Raw genomic sequence first — 14,475 nt, 5'->3', positions numbered from 1 at the left:
TTTCATCAGTTGCCATGTTGTCCTCTTTCCAAATGAAATACCATTACATATTAATAATTAAAACACTCACTGATCTATGATGACTTTTAGTTTTTTCAACCTCTAATACATATAACCCGGCTTCGGATTTTTGATTTAATTTCGGGACTTTACGCTTTACATTTATAGTCTTTTTAAACATTGATCTCCTTGTACCCCTTTTGATTTGCTTTCCATTCGTCATCTGAGTCCTTCTTGGAATTTAAAATGATCTGAAATAGCGAAGAACACAAATTTTATTTTAACGCAAGAACACTTTCAGAGTTCATTTTGTTCGACGGTTATGTTTGATTTTATCGCGCGTGTTGTATTCCAGATGGTTACCAAACTTACATTAGCCACTATCTTTTGTTTCTGTTTATTTCTCCGTCACCTGAGAACAGTTTATCATCCCAAATCCAGTTTTTCGTTGGATTGCTTTAACTTTTTCTTTCGGACGAACCTTAAAAAAATAGAAATAATTAAACAAACTTGGGTTGTGCTTTGAAACTGTTGTGAAAACAATGAAGGATAGATAAATGTTTAGAAAGCACCCACCAAATACGTTTAGAAAATACAATACTGTCAAGAAAAATGAATGTAGCCTGTTTTTGCCCCAGGTTTTTCCTATTGTTGCCCATCCACCTTTTATTGCTGTTATACCATTAAAATATGGCTGCTGCTGAATTTTGATTTAAAGCAACCAAGGACGCTCAATAATCAGCCATGATAACAATAAACGCACACCAAGAGAAGGTTATAATCCTGTACCTTTGGAACTGCCGATCTCTAAAATCCTTTGATATTCCAGAGGGATAAGACTTGGACTTGTCTACCTGCTCCTAAAAGTATAACAACAGACTTGTTTACAAATGATGAATATCAAACGGTTTTATTCATTGTTGCTATTCATCAGTTGTGCTTTCATTAATCATGCATTACTGTTATCAGAATTGTTCTGTGTGATAAATTTGAAAGGATAATAAACGTCATAGAATAATAAATGTCATCTCACAAGGACACCATTTACGGTCAATTTGTATTTTCATGATATACTTAGTAGACAAAACTTTCCTGTTAGACTCTCAAAATAGATCAGTATCTGTACCATGGAAAGAGAAGCAAAACTTCCTGTTTGGGAGGTTGTGGTAAAAAGAGTCGGCGCTAAACACATTTCGCACATTTTTTTTTGTTTGTTTGCTGATTCTAACTTTGAGCAAGAGAAACTTTTAAAGCCGTAATGATTTCAGTTGTTTGTGTTTTTTAAAAAAATATTATTTCATAGGTTCTTTTCTCTCACAAACTTGAGAAGTGCCAGTCATTTACTTGTTTTTAATCTCTCTCCACCTGATAAAAGCTCATCCTCCAAATTCACCTTTTCTTGGTTTTCTGAATCTTTCCCTTCCGAAGTAAGCTAAAAATTAGGAAAGAATTCAACACATATTGGGTTTGAGGTGCTTTGGACTTTTCCTTTAAACAATGAGAGAATAATACATTTATAGAAAATTAATCTCCCTACTTTATATAGAACGTCAAATATGATACACTCAAGAAAACTTATTGCACTCATTTTCACCCCTGTTTGTTAGTGATTGTTTTGCTTTTTTTGCTGCTCGAGTTCTCAAGCATTAGATCATTGAATTAGATGTGGCTACCTATTACTTCATTGCAAACCAAATTTAAAATAATACCCAGACTTATGATTTACAATTATACTTCCTCACTAATTAACAGTTTTATTCTGTACTTGCGGAACTGCCGATCTCTAAATCTTTTATTTTTTCCAAATGATCAAAATGGAATTTCCCCCAAGTCCGAAAATATAAAAAAAAACCAAGGTTGGAATGATCGTCATCCAACTGTATTTCACGGTCATCAACATCATCATTATTATGGCTACTATTGTTATGTTTTCACTATCTTAGATTCTGTTTACTTTTCCAGCTAGGGGACCACCTGTGGTCATGTAACAACTTAATTACATGGAGTCCCTTAGAGAATTTTTTCCTATGATGCATATGTGTGATTTTAACCCAAGTCAGTACTATCTACCTGCTACGGACCAACCGAAGCAAAAAATCCACTTTCCGTTATCGCTTGAGGAAGCTTCACTTTTTGTCTGCCCCTGAAATTATTAACCAAAAGTTGTATCTAATATAAGTTGGGTTAAAATGCGTTCTTAGTGAAGTTTAGTTTAATGCAATCTGTAAGGTCTGTTGTGTATTTACGTGTTAAGCTCAGGTAAGTCAGTATAAGTTTTCGCTTAGGCGGGGCACATAGAAGCAGTGGTAATAGTTTAGTTGAGTATTAATTTACGTCTAGTTTGTCACAACACATCAAATAAAGATATCTGGCGTATGGTCAAGTAACCCATATCAGAAATGGAACCCATTGAAGTGGTATCCTATGGGCGGGAAATTACAAACAAGTGAGGAGTCCGCGAGTATTTAGACCTGCTGGACCAGGAAAAATTTCAGAATGATAAGTTAATTAACATATATTCAATAATTTCTGTTCATCATCGGTGCAAAGTCTGCACAAGTGAACGATTTCTGAAAGGCATTTAACTGCTTTTCTCACCTAATGAACTGTTGTCAGTCAAGTACTGGTTTCCTTCGGCTTCTTCAACTTGGGCCTCTTTGGTAATCAAAAAAACAAAGGATATCATTCGTCATAAAACTGGAATATTTGAAAAGCTTTTCTATTAATTTTCACTATCCTCTGATATTTTATTGGGTTTTCCCCTTAGTAAATAACTTTTTCCGTTATTGTGTAGCTTACAGCTCTAAAAGAATCTCTTGGTTATTTCTGTCTTAATATCAACCCATAGAAAACTACTCATTCTGTCAGTTTTCAATCTTTAAAACGCTCAATTGTCTTGAAACGTTTCATTTGAAATAACTAACTAATAAACTGTCTGAGTGTTACACTTATTTCTTGTCCCTATTAATTTGTTGTCATTGCCATCTGATTCCTTCTTTAATGCAATTTGGCCTTGAATCATGAAACAAAAAGCATCAGTTACCTTTAAACTAAGAACACTTTTGGTTAATGATCCATTGTTGTTTATTTTAATGTTTGTTTCATGGCGTTTGTTGTAATCAATACTCACTGACTTCATTTATTGCTATTTACTTGGTGAAAAAATTATTTAATTAAAAATATATAAAGATGCGGACTGGCCCTCTGAGGTAGTTCAGTTAGACTTTCTATCTTGATCAGACTATTCTAATCTCATAGAATCATCCTCTTTGTCATGAAAAAAAGGCCTATGAAATTGAACGCGCTAAGAAATCTTTCGACGTCTTGCTTAGTTAAAATTCGTCGGCGGTTTTAAAATGGTAACAAAATTAAAGCTCTTACTGAGGACGGATTTTTAGCTCTGAGTCGGATAGTGGAAGATTTTCTGGAATGGTAACGACAGTTTTGAGGCTTTCAGGTGATGAGTGAGGACTGATAAGTTGGTCAAGTTTTTGGGCCATAATTTGGTGCAAATGGTAAAAACACTGACTTTGGTGACGATATTTATCGGAACGAGAGAAAGAATATGCATAAAAATTGGAGCGAAAACCCTTAGGATTGGATTAAGAAGGTTTTAGCACGTTCAATGATATAAGTTACCCTGTTTGCTGAGAAACTCTTCCAAGGCGAGCTCTTGTGTCATGGCACGTATAAAAAGCTGATCAACAATCGATTTCTCACCTGATGAGTTGTTGAAAGGAAAGTCCTCGTTTCCTTCAGCTGCCTCAACTTGTGTCGCTGAGATAACTAAAACGAACCGGGTGATGATAATAACATAATTAGTTATGACCTGTAATTAATGGGGAAAGTTTCTATAAGAACTATGGTGCTGCGTCAGTGGGTGAGTATAACAGGGTAATTTGGTATCATAAGCTGAGCTGATAACGTAAATTGACCAGCGTTTAAAGAGTTTCAAAGCTGAGGTTTCGAGCGTTAGCCCTTCGTCAGAGCAACGTGACCTATCATAGTTTTTTTGTGTTCCACTCCACTCTCTTAATTTTTACTCTTCTGTTGAGAAGAATCTGCCTTAAGTAGGTAATCTAGCTTCCGAAGGTCAGTCGTATAACTTAATTCATGCTATAGGTTAAACGTCTTGCAAAGTCCCAATCAATAATGTGGTTCTTTAGTCGACGATGTTCAGAAATGTGATTGTTGACATCACCATTTCTCATGGCCGATCTTTTAAACTGCTCCTTGTTAGTTCTGTTCGTAATTAAATGTTCTCTTCAGTTTTTATGGGTTTCGCCTTCGTCTCGGTGCCGAAAATCTTGTTTAAGAACGCCTGCCTGTTTTTTGCAGAAAAAAGATCTGCGCATATTTTAGTTAAAACGGCGCAGCATCTTTTAGACTCAGTACCCTTAATTTTGTCTTTTAAAGAAATGACAGGGGAAAAAATTCATACTTTTGAGTTTTGTCAAGTAATGTGTCTTCTATAATTTCCTCGTCTGCCCCTTTTTTTTATATCGTGATAGGCAAAAAGCCATTCCATCTCTCGCAGGTACAATTCTTGCTCTAAACTTGTGACAGTGGAATTGATAAATGGGCTGTTAGACTGTCGAAATACCAAGGTGGAAGAAATGTAAAATGGTTTCCGTGTTTACATAGCCTGATGTAACACGTGGGAGGTTGGGAGAACACGAGATAAGCGTATGAAACCACGACGCGAAGCGGAGTGGTTTCCAGCTTATCGAGTGTTCTCCCAACCTCCCAAGTGTTTACATCAGGCTATGTAAACACGAAAACCATTTTACATTTCTTTTATAAAATAACTAATGAGAGAGGAACGGAAACCGTGTGTACATACGCTCATGTAAAATGGTTTTATGGCCAATCAGAGCGCGCGTAATATTTGAATTATTTTATAATATTGGGTTTGCTCATCATAGTTTACAAAGCTCGGTTCGAATCGTAGTATCATATCGTTATAATCATAAAAAAATCTGATAATGCCATCATTTTTTCCCTCACCTGGGGAACCGTTGTCAGCAGCAGCCAGGTTTTTATCAGCTTCCATGTTGTCCTCTTTGCCAACTGAAATACCAATACATATTAATAGTTTAAAACTCACGATCTGTGATGACTTTTGTTTTTCAACCTCTAATACATACCGAGATTTAGATTTACAAACCTAGATTGCTACTATCTCTTTTCTGTTTTATTTCTCTTACCTGAAGAATGTTTATCATTCAAATCAAGTTTTTCTTGGATTTCTTTAACTTTAACTGCTGACTTTTGATTTAAAGCAACCAACCAGCCATTATAACAAGAAATGCACACCAAGAGACGGGAAAATTCTGTACCTTTTGATTTCCCGATCTCTAAATCCTTTGATTTTCCAGAAGAGGGGACTTGACTTTTCTCCTGGTCTAAAAGTATAAAAATCAGATTGTTTAAATGATCATCCTCACCATTATCATTGTTGCTATTCGTCACTTGTGCTATCATTATCATCATTACTATTATCAGAATTGTTCTTGATAAATTTGACAGGATAATAAAAGTCATAGAATAATGAATGTTACAAAAGGAAACCATTAACGGTCAGTTAGAATTTTCGTGATAGCCTAATTGAAAACTTTCCTGTTAGACTATCAAAATAGATAAATATTTGCCCATTAAAAGAAAAAGAAACTCCTTTTGCGAGTTGTGGTAAAAGATCGGCGCTAAACACATTTCACCAGTTTTTTTTCTTTTGTTTGCAAATGATTTGTCTGTAAAGACCTGGTTTTCTCCTGCTCCTAACTTAACTTGCGCCTCTTCAGTTAAACCAAACAGCAATTAGTATATCTGTTATCCAAATTACAACATCCAGCACTTTTTTTATTATTCTGATCCTCTTGTCTATTTGGGTTTTTTCTCCTATTTCAATTTCAAAGACAAAATACATTTTGAAACTAAAAAAAATGCACGAGCAATGTTTTAAATAACAACTGCTATTATGAGTCTGGAAAATCATTCTCCTCTTATGTAGTTAGAAAATCGTTGGAGGTACAGTAATAGTTCTGTAATAGTGTAGTTTGATCGTCCAGGTGAGTGTAGTCCTGAGATGTACTGTTGTCGGTAGTGGTGACTGACGTTTCGACAACCTGAGCAGAAGTCATCATCAGAGTCAAGTGAATAGTTTTTGTCAGTCGAATGTTCTTAGTCCGGTTTGTATAAGCTGATTGGTCAGTCTTGCCGTGATGTTATTGGCTGTAAGACTCAAGTGGCGAAGGTCGGTCGTGATTGGTCGGTCTCGATCCGTTAGTGGAGTTAGGTCGTTCTGTTCGTTCGTTTGTAATGTTAATGTCGTGAATGAGTCGTTTGTATGGTGCCGGTAGTGATTGACATCTGTTGAGGGGAGTCTGTCCCAAGTTGGTAAACCAGCTTTCTAGGTTCAGTCGTTGAAAGTAGTGGGTGCTGTAGGTTAGGCATTAGGCAGAGTCCCAGTCAATAGTGTGGTTCGTAAGTCGGTGACGTTTAGCAACGTAATTGGTGACATCGCCTTTCCTCGTCGCTCGTTTGTGTTCAGTCAGTCTAGTTGTGAGGTTTCTGCCAGTCTCACCAATGTAGGAGGCGTGCCAGTCGGAGCAATTAATCTTATACACTGCTCTCTGTCTGTTCCCCGGTTCGTCTTTGTCTTTGACGTTCAAGTCAGTAACTGACGTAGTGTGGTGATAGGTTTGTGAGCGACGCGGATATTGAATGGTTGTAGGATGCGCGAGATGTTCTCAGATATGCCCTTAATGTACAGTATAGTTGCTGTAGTCGTACGAGATGTGTTGTCGTTAGCTTCGGTAGTAGTAGTAGGTCGGTGAGTGTTACGTTGCATGAAGTCTTCGTTGTAGTTGTTCCTAGAAAAACACGGTCAAGGTACTTGTACGTCGGATAAGCTGTCTGTCGTGTTGCATACTAGTTGCGGTCGTCGCGTAAGAGTCCTAGTAGTTGTGGCTTTGTGTGATGTCGAACTATAGGATGACTCGTCCAGTATTCTGTCGGTATGTGTCGGTTTCCTATAAACAGTTGTCTGTAGTGAGTTGTCGTCACGGCTTACCGGGCAGTTTTAGACAAGGTAGTTTGCCATTTTCTGCGACCTCTCTAGTAAACTGCATGTCAGTTTTTTATTCGTTAAGGAGGTGGTGGAATGCCTTGATTTCGCCGTGTCGTACGGCGGTGAAAGTATCGTCGGCGTAGCGTAACTAAAGCGGTATCGTTTGTCGGCAAGTCGTAAGGGCGCTTTCCTCAATGTTCTGCATCTCAATTTCTGCTACAAAAACAGAAACTGGAGACCCAATAGCTGTACCGTGTAACTGTTTGTAGTGTTTACCGTTTTACTGAAAATAAGTTGACGTAAGGCAAAGGTTTAGTAAGTCCATAATGTCCTCTGTCGGTAGCAGTAGAGGGTCGGTAGATTGTAGGATTGCAGTCTCAGTACATTGTAGTGCCAGTTGAAGTGGAATACTTGTAAAAAGCGATTTCACATTAAATGACACTATTTTGTAGTCGTCAGGTATCTGTAGAGTCTTAGTGGCGTTAATGAAGTCCTCGGTGGATTGTAGTTTACGTCTGGATTTGTCGGTGAGCGGTTGTAGTATTGTTGTCAGGTACTTGGACAGTTGGTATGTCGGAGAACCCTAGAAAGAAACAATGGGTCGAATTGGGAAACCAGGTTTGTGTAGTTTCGGCAGACCGTAAAGTTTCGGTGACTGTGGTACTGAGTACCTGAGTCGATAGTAGTGTTGGGTGTCAATGGCGTTTGTCTTCTTGAGTGTCAGTAATGTGCTGTTAAGTTTGCATTGAAGCGCAGGAGTCGGGTCACTTTTGAGTTCTTCGTAGGTTTTGTCCTTGTCGTTTTTCAGTCGTTTAAGGGCATGTTGTTCGTCTTTAGTCAAGTTGCTACCATGTTGTGACGCTGATTGTATAGTGGAAGTAATTCCACATCTGGTGTTATCCTTAGTAGACTCAGATAGCTCTCTTTGCCGAGACAGAGCCGCTTCAACAATAGCCTCGGTCGGTATCCCCTTCGGTGTAACTGAGTGTTTCAGTCCGTATGACAGTGCGCGAGTTTCATTCTTGTCTAAGGGACGGGAAGAGATGTTCCTTACCCAGTTGTCGTCCGGTCTACTTCTTCTCTATTCTTTGTTGCGTAAAAGTCGTGTCAGTTTCTGTTGATTCCCAGTACGGGAGCATTCAATCGCTTTGTTGGCTCGTTTGTCGGCAATAGTCGTAACAGTGTCAAGTAATTCAGTAGGTATCAGTTGTTTCAGTTTGTCGTGTAGTTGTTGCGTCTTTTTTTTGTAGCGTTTGAGGCTTCTGTGGCAATCATTTATCCGCGCTTTGACCAGTCGTCTGCAGGTGGCCTTGACGATCTGGATGGCCTCCAATGTTTTCGACGGGGACTTAAGTTTGAGCCCGGCCGGAACAAGGTCGTGATCTTTACAGCGGTGATAAAACCAGAGCTTTTGTCGTATTCGTCTGACAGTGCTTGCGTAGGTGATGTAGTCATTCGTAAGTCTTTCGCTCTGTCGTCCAAGTGAACGTAGTACAGTAAATGGTTTCAACCCAGGGGTGACATGTAATAGCGTTTGGAGCTCTTTTTTCTTTCGTTTTATAAACCTCGACTTCGTCGCGGTAACTCAATATTCAAAAACTCCTTGGTCAAAATCCAGTCTGCCCAGTATCCCCACATACTTGGTGAAATATGCGCGCAAGTGATTTTCAGGAAATAATCTTTGTATTTTAAATTCTCCACTTAACTCAGTCTTTTAAGGACTTTGATATCTCTGTGTTTCCTAACTTACCTACTAAAGGAGCATCCTTCATATCCACTTTTTTCTCATCAGAAGTAGCTTTACTTTTGTCTGTCAATGAAATTACAACGAAATGGTTTTCATTCTTTTTTGTGTCATCAACTGATCGAGGGGACAACTCAACCCAACTTCCCAGCTAGGACCACCTTGGTCATGAAACAGTAAATTATAGGGAGTCCATTAGAGATATATTCTTATTATGAATATGTTTGATTTTAACCCAAGTCAGTCCTATTTACCTGCTATGAACAAAGAAGCACTACAATCCACTCCGTTATCGCTTGAGGAAGCTTCACTTTTGTCTGCCGCTGAAACTATGACCAAAAGTTGTATCGAATATAAGTTCAGTTAAATGCGTTCTTGGTTAAGTTTAATTTAATGCATCTGCAAGGTCTGTTGTCTATTTAAGTTTAGCTCAGGTTAGTTAAGTATAAGTTTTCGTTTAGGCGGGGGCACATAGAGGAAGGAGTGTTATAGTTTAGTTAAGTATAAATTTACGTCTAGTTTGTCACAACACATCAAATAAAAGATATCTGGCGTATGGTCAAGTACCCATATCAGACATGGAACCCATTGAAGTGGTATCCTATGCGCAGGGAAATTACAAACAAGTGAGGAGTGCCGCGAGTATTTAGACCTGCTGGACCAGGAAAAATTTCAGAATGATAAGTTAATTAACAATATATTCAATAATTTCTGTCCATCATCGGCGCAAACTCTGCACAAGTTAACAATTTCTGAAAAGTATTTAACTGCTTTTCTCACCTAATGAACTGTTGTCAGTCAAGTCCTGGTTTCCTTCGGCTGCTTCAGCTTGCGCCTCTTTGGTAACTCAAAAAAACAAAGAACATTAGTGGTCATAAAAACTGGAATATTTGAAAAGCTTTTCTATTAATTTTCACCATCCTCTGATATTTTTGTTAGGGTTTTCCCCTTAGCATCGCAGTATGAAAGACTAAAATAACTTTAGAAACTGAAAAATATAAATTTCTCTGTTATTGTGTAGCTTACGGCTCTGAAAGAATCTATCTTAAATATTAATTATCTTTCTATCCTAAATATTAACCCCCCAAAAAAAGGCATCAGTCCCTCCTCAATCTTCGAAAAACTTTCTTGATTTGCAACGTGTTCTCGGTGTTTAATTGACGCTTAACTTTTAACACGCACTCTGTGTTTGCTGTAATCAATTGTACCTGTTGATTTGCCATCATCGTTGTCTGACTCCTTCTTGAATCCAGATAGACCTTGGAATGGTAAAAAAGAATATTTTGCTTTAAGCAAGGAAAATTTTTAGCCGTAATGATTCAGTTGTTTGCGTTTAACTTATTTTCATAGGTCTTTTTTCACTCACAAACTTGAAAAGTGCCAGTCATTTACTGTTTTATCTCTCTCACCTGATAAAAGCTCATCCTCCAAATTCACCTTTTCTTGGTTTGCTGAATCTTTCCCCTCCGAAGAAGCTAAAAATTGGGAAAGAATCAAACATATTGGGTTGTGCTCTGGACTTTCCATTAAACAATGAAGAATAATTTATTTATAAAATTAACCTCTCTTCTTATCATAGAACGTCAAATATGATCAAGACAAGAAGTTGCACCCTTTTTCACCCCTGTTTGTTTGTGATTATTTCTTTTCATTGCTGCCAAGTTCTCGAGCTTTAGATCATTGAATTAGATGTGGCTACCTATTAATTCTTTTCAAAAACATAATTCAATCAATAAACCAGACTTATGATTACAATATACTTCTATACTATTTACGGCTTTATTCTGTACTTGCGGAACTGCCGATCTCTAAATCTTTTATTTTTCCAAATGATGAAACTTAAATTTTCCTCAAGTCGAAAATTCCGAAAAAAGAAGGGTATGAATGATCGTCATCACTGTCTTCACGGTCATCAACATCATCATATTATTGCCACTCTTTACGTTTTCATTGTCTTAAATTCTTTTTACTTTTCCTAGGACCACTAGGGTCATGTAACAATTAATTATATAGATTTAAAATCAAGTCAGGCATACTTACCTGCTATGGACAAAGAAGCATTAAAATCCACTCCGTTATCACTTGAGGTAACTTCGCTTTTGTCTGCCTCTGAAATTATAACCAAAAGTTGTATCTCATCTGAGTTGAGTTAAATGCGTTTTGGTACAGTTTAGTTTAGTGCATCTGAAAGGTCTGTTGTCTATTTAAGTTTAGCTCAGGTTAGCTAAGTATAAGTTCTCGTTTAGGCGGGGGCACAGAGGAAGGAGTGTTAATAGTTTAGTTGAGTATAAATTTACGTCTAGTTTGTCACCAAAAAGATATCTGGCCTATGCTCAAGTACACATATCAGACATTGAACTTGTCACACCTATTCAAATGGTATCTTATGGGCGGGGAAATAACAACGACAACCAAGTGAGGAGTGCCGCGAGTATTTAGACCTACTGGACCAGGAAAAATTTTACAATGATAAGTTGAATAACAACATATTGAATAATTTCTGTCCATCATCAGGGTAAGCTCTGTTCTGTTATTATTGCACAATTCAACAATTTCTGAAAAGCATTTAACTGTTTTTCTCACCTAATGAACTGTTGCCGGGCAAGTCCTGGTTTCCTTCGGCTGCTTCAACTTGCGCCTCTTTGGTGACTCAAAAAAACAAAGAATATCATTGGTCATAAAAACTTGAATATTTGAAAAGCTTTTCTATTGATTTTCACCATCCTCTGATATTTTAATTGGGGTTTTTCCCTTAATATCGCAACATGAAAGACTAAAATAACTTCAGAAACTGAAAAATATAATTTTTTTCTGTTATTGTGTAGCTTACGACTGTGAAACAATCTCTTGGTTTTTTTCTGTCTTAATATTAACCCGCAGAAAATTATTCAGTCAGTTTTCAATCTTTAAACGCTTAATTGCCTTGAAACGTTTCATTTGAACTAACTAAAACTGTCCTTTTGGTGAAAAGTTTTCTTGAGTGAACTTCCACACCACTTGTCTCTCAACGGCTTCTTAGCCGCGTAAACATTTAAGATCAAGTAACAAGGTGCGAGGAAAACAATGAAATTGTTTAACGTTACAAGTACTTGTAAACAATCATAGATTGGTTTGAAATTATGGAAACTGTGCAGACCAATGCCACAATTGAAATATAATTATTTTGCTCAGTTTTAAACAAAAACGATTCCAGGGTTTTTTTGGATAATCTTCCTACAGATGTAAGCTTTCAAACTGTATGAGTGTTACACTTATTACTTATACCTATTAATTTGTTATCATTGCCATCTGATTCCTTCTTTATTGCAATTTGGCCTCGAATTATGAAAGAAAAAACATTTCCCTTTAAACTAAGAACACTTTTAGTTAATGATCCATTGTTTGTTTATTTCAATGTTTAGTTCATGACGTTTGTTGTACTCAATGCCCACTGACTTAATTTATTGCTATCTACTTGGTGAAAACATTATTTGATGAAAAAAACCTAAAGCTGCGGACTGGCCCTCTGGGGAAGTTCAGCTGGACTTTCTAATCTGATTAGACATCTCTAATTTGTTAGCATGTCTTTGTCATGGAAAACGGCTTTATGAAATTGAACGCGCGAAGGAATTTTTCGAAGTGTTGCTTACCTAAAAATTTTTCGGTGGTTTTAAAAATAGAAACAGAATTAAAGCCCTTACTGAGCACGGATTTCTAGTTCTGAATTGGATAGTGGAAGATTTTCTGGAAGGGTGACGACAGTTTTGAGGCTTTCAGGTAATGAGTGAGGACCGGTAAGTTGGTCAAGTTTTTGGGCCATAATTTGGTGCAAATGGTTAAAAAAACTGACTTTTGGTGACGATATTGCTTGGAATGAGAGAAAGAGGATGTATAAAAAATTAGAGTGAAAACCCTCAGGGTTGGATTAAGAAGATCTTAGTATGTTTAATGATATAATTTACTCCGTGTGTTGACGAACTCTTCCATTGCGAGCTCTTGTGTTATGGCACATACAAAAAAGCTGATCAACAATCAATTTTTTACCTGATGAGTTGTTGAAAGAAAAGTCCTCGTTTTCTTCAGCTGCCTCAGCTTGTGACTCTATGATAACTAAAATGAAACGGGTGATGATGATAATATAATCAGTTGTGACCTGTAATTAATGGAGTAAGTTTCTAAAGGAACTGTGGTGCTACGTCGGTGCAAGAGTATAACAGGGTAATTTGGTATCATCAGCTGAGTTGATAACGTAAATTGACCTCTGTTTCAAGAGTCAAAGCTGACGTTTCGAGAGTTAGCCGTTCGTCAGAGCAACCGTGACCTGTCATAGTTTTTTGGTGTTACCCTCTTTCTCTTGATTTTTACTCTTCTGTTGGGAAGAATCAGCCTTAAGTAGGTAATCCAGCTTCCGAAAGAGTCTTGGAGAGTCCCAGGCAATATTGTGGTTCATTAGTCGCCGATGTTCAGAAATGTGATTGTTGACATCACCATTTCTCATTGCCGATCTTTAAAACTGCTCCTTGATAGTTTTGTTCGTAAATAAATGTTCTCTTGAGTTTTTACGCATTTCGCCTCTGTTTTGGTGCCGAAAATCTTGGTTAAGAACGCCTGCCAGTCTTTTGCAGAAAAAAAAAGATCTGCGCATATTTTACTTAGAACGGTTCAGCATCTTTTAGACTCAGTAGCCTTAATTTTGTATGTTAAAGAAATGACAGGGGAAAAACTTCACACTTTTGAGTTTTGTCACGTATTGTGTCTTCTATAATTTCCTCGTCTGCCCTTTTTTTTATCGTGATAGATGAAAAGCCATTCCACCACTCACAGGTACAATTCTTGCTCTAAACTTGTGACCGTGGAATTGATAAATGGGCTGTTAGACTGTCTAAATACCAAGATTACTCGGTTTGCTCACCATTGTTTGCAAATCTCGGTTCGAGATGTAGTATCATATCGTTATATTCATATGAAAAATCTGTTAAGGCCTCACTTTTTCCCTCACTTGGTGAACCGTTGTCAGCAGTAGCCAGGTTTTCATCAGCTTCCATGTTGTCCTCTTTTCCAACTGAAATGCCAATACACAGTATTATTTAAAACGCTCAATATCTGTGATGATCTCTGACGATGACCAAGATTTATATTTCGATTTGTATTCAGACTTAAATTCAGGCATATATTCATTCAGTGTTATATTGATCTCTTGTACCTTTTGGTTTGCTTCCATCACCATCTGATTCCTTCTTGGATATAAAATGATCTTGAAATAGCAACGAACAAAAATTTACATGAGCAAAGAACACTTTCAGGGTGCAGTTTGTTCGACGGTGTGTTTGATTTTATCGCGCGTGTTGTATTCAGTGGTTACAAACTTAAATCACCCATCTCTTTTCTGTTTTATTTCTCTCACCTGAAGAATGTTTATCATCCAAAGCCAGGTTTTCTTGGATTGCTTTAACTTTATCCTCTGACGTACCTAAAAAATAGAAAATAGTTAAACATATTGGGTTGAGCTTTGGAAACTGTTTGAAGGATCATAATTTGCTAGAAAGCAACTAACAGATACGTTTATAAATACAATACATCAAGAACAGTGAATGTAGTCTTTTTGGCCCAAGGTTTTCCTATTGTTGCTTTTTATTGCTGTTAAGCATTAAAATAGATGCTGCTGTTTATTGATTGAAGCAAC

General features: G+C 37.2%; 1 protein-coding gene across 1 annotated transcript; it reads right to left on the bottom strand.

The window, feature by feature from the left end:
• Nucleotides 1-2,923: 2,923 nt before the first annotated feature.
• On the bottom strand, nt 2,924-14,371 carry LOC136283505 (dentin sialophosphoprotein-like). The gene is made up of 16 exons (XM_066172472.1): nt 14,347-14,371; nt 14,197-14,262; nt 13,996-14,046; nt 13,705-13,854; nt 12,837-12,902; nt 11,397-11,462; nt 10,854-10,922; nt 10,223-10,288; nt 10,022-10,072; nt 9,594-9,659; nt 9,068-9,142; nt 8,820-8,879; nt 5,340-5,405; nt 5,008-5,070; nt 3,721-3,786; nt 2,924-3,012 (listed from the first exon to the last, which is right to left on the bottom strand). The coding sequence occupies exons 1-16, from the start codon at nt 14,369-14,371 to the stop codon at nt 2,924-2,926; spliced, it is 1,095 nt and encodes a 364-aa protein (XP_066028569.1).
• Between the last annotated feature and the right edge of the window lie 104 nt (nt 14,372-14,475).

This window comes from Pocillopora verrucosa, chromosome 9 (genome assembly GCF_036669915.1).
Source record: "Pocillopora verrucosa isolate sample1 chromosome 9, ASM3666991v2, whole genome shotgun sequence".
Lineage (NCBI taxonomy): Eukaryota > Metazoa > Cnidaria > Anthozoa > Scleractinia > Pocilloporidae > Pocillopora > Pocillopora verrucosa.
The sequence above is the reverse complement of the archived record's forward strand: the minus strand, read 5'-3'. Positions and strand labels throughout refer to the sequence as shown.

What these genes read in the sequence shown, in the direction of transcription:
- LOC136283505 (XM_066172472.1), bottom strand. Translation starts at nt 14,371, where the DNA reads ATGTATTGTATTTATAAACGTATCT. An exon ending in GGATGATAAACATTCTTCAG is followed by an intron (nt 14,047 to 14,196) that starts GTGAGAGAAATA and finishes TGCTATTTCAAG; the next exon opens with ATCATTTTATATCCAAGAAG. An exon ending in CGATGATGGCAAATCAACAG is followed by an intron (nt 9,660 to 10,021) that starts GTACAATTGATT and finishes TGTTTTTTTGAG; the next exon opens with TTACCAAAGAGGCGCAAGCT.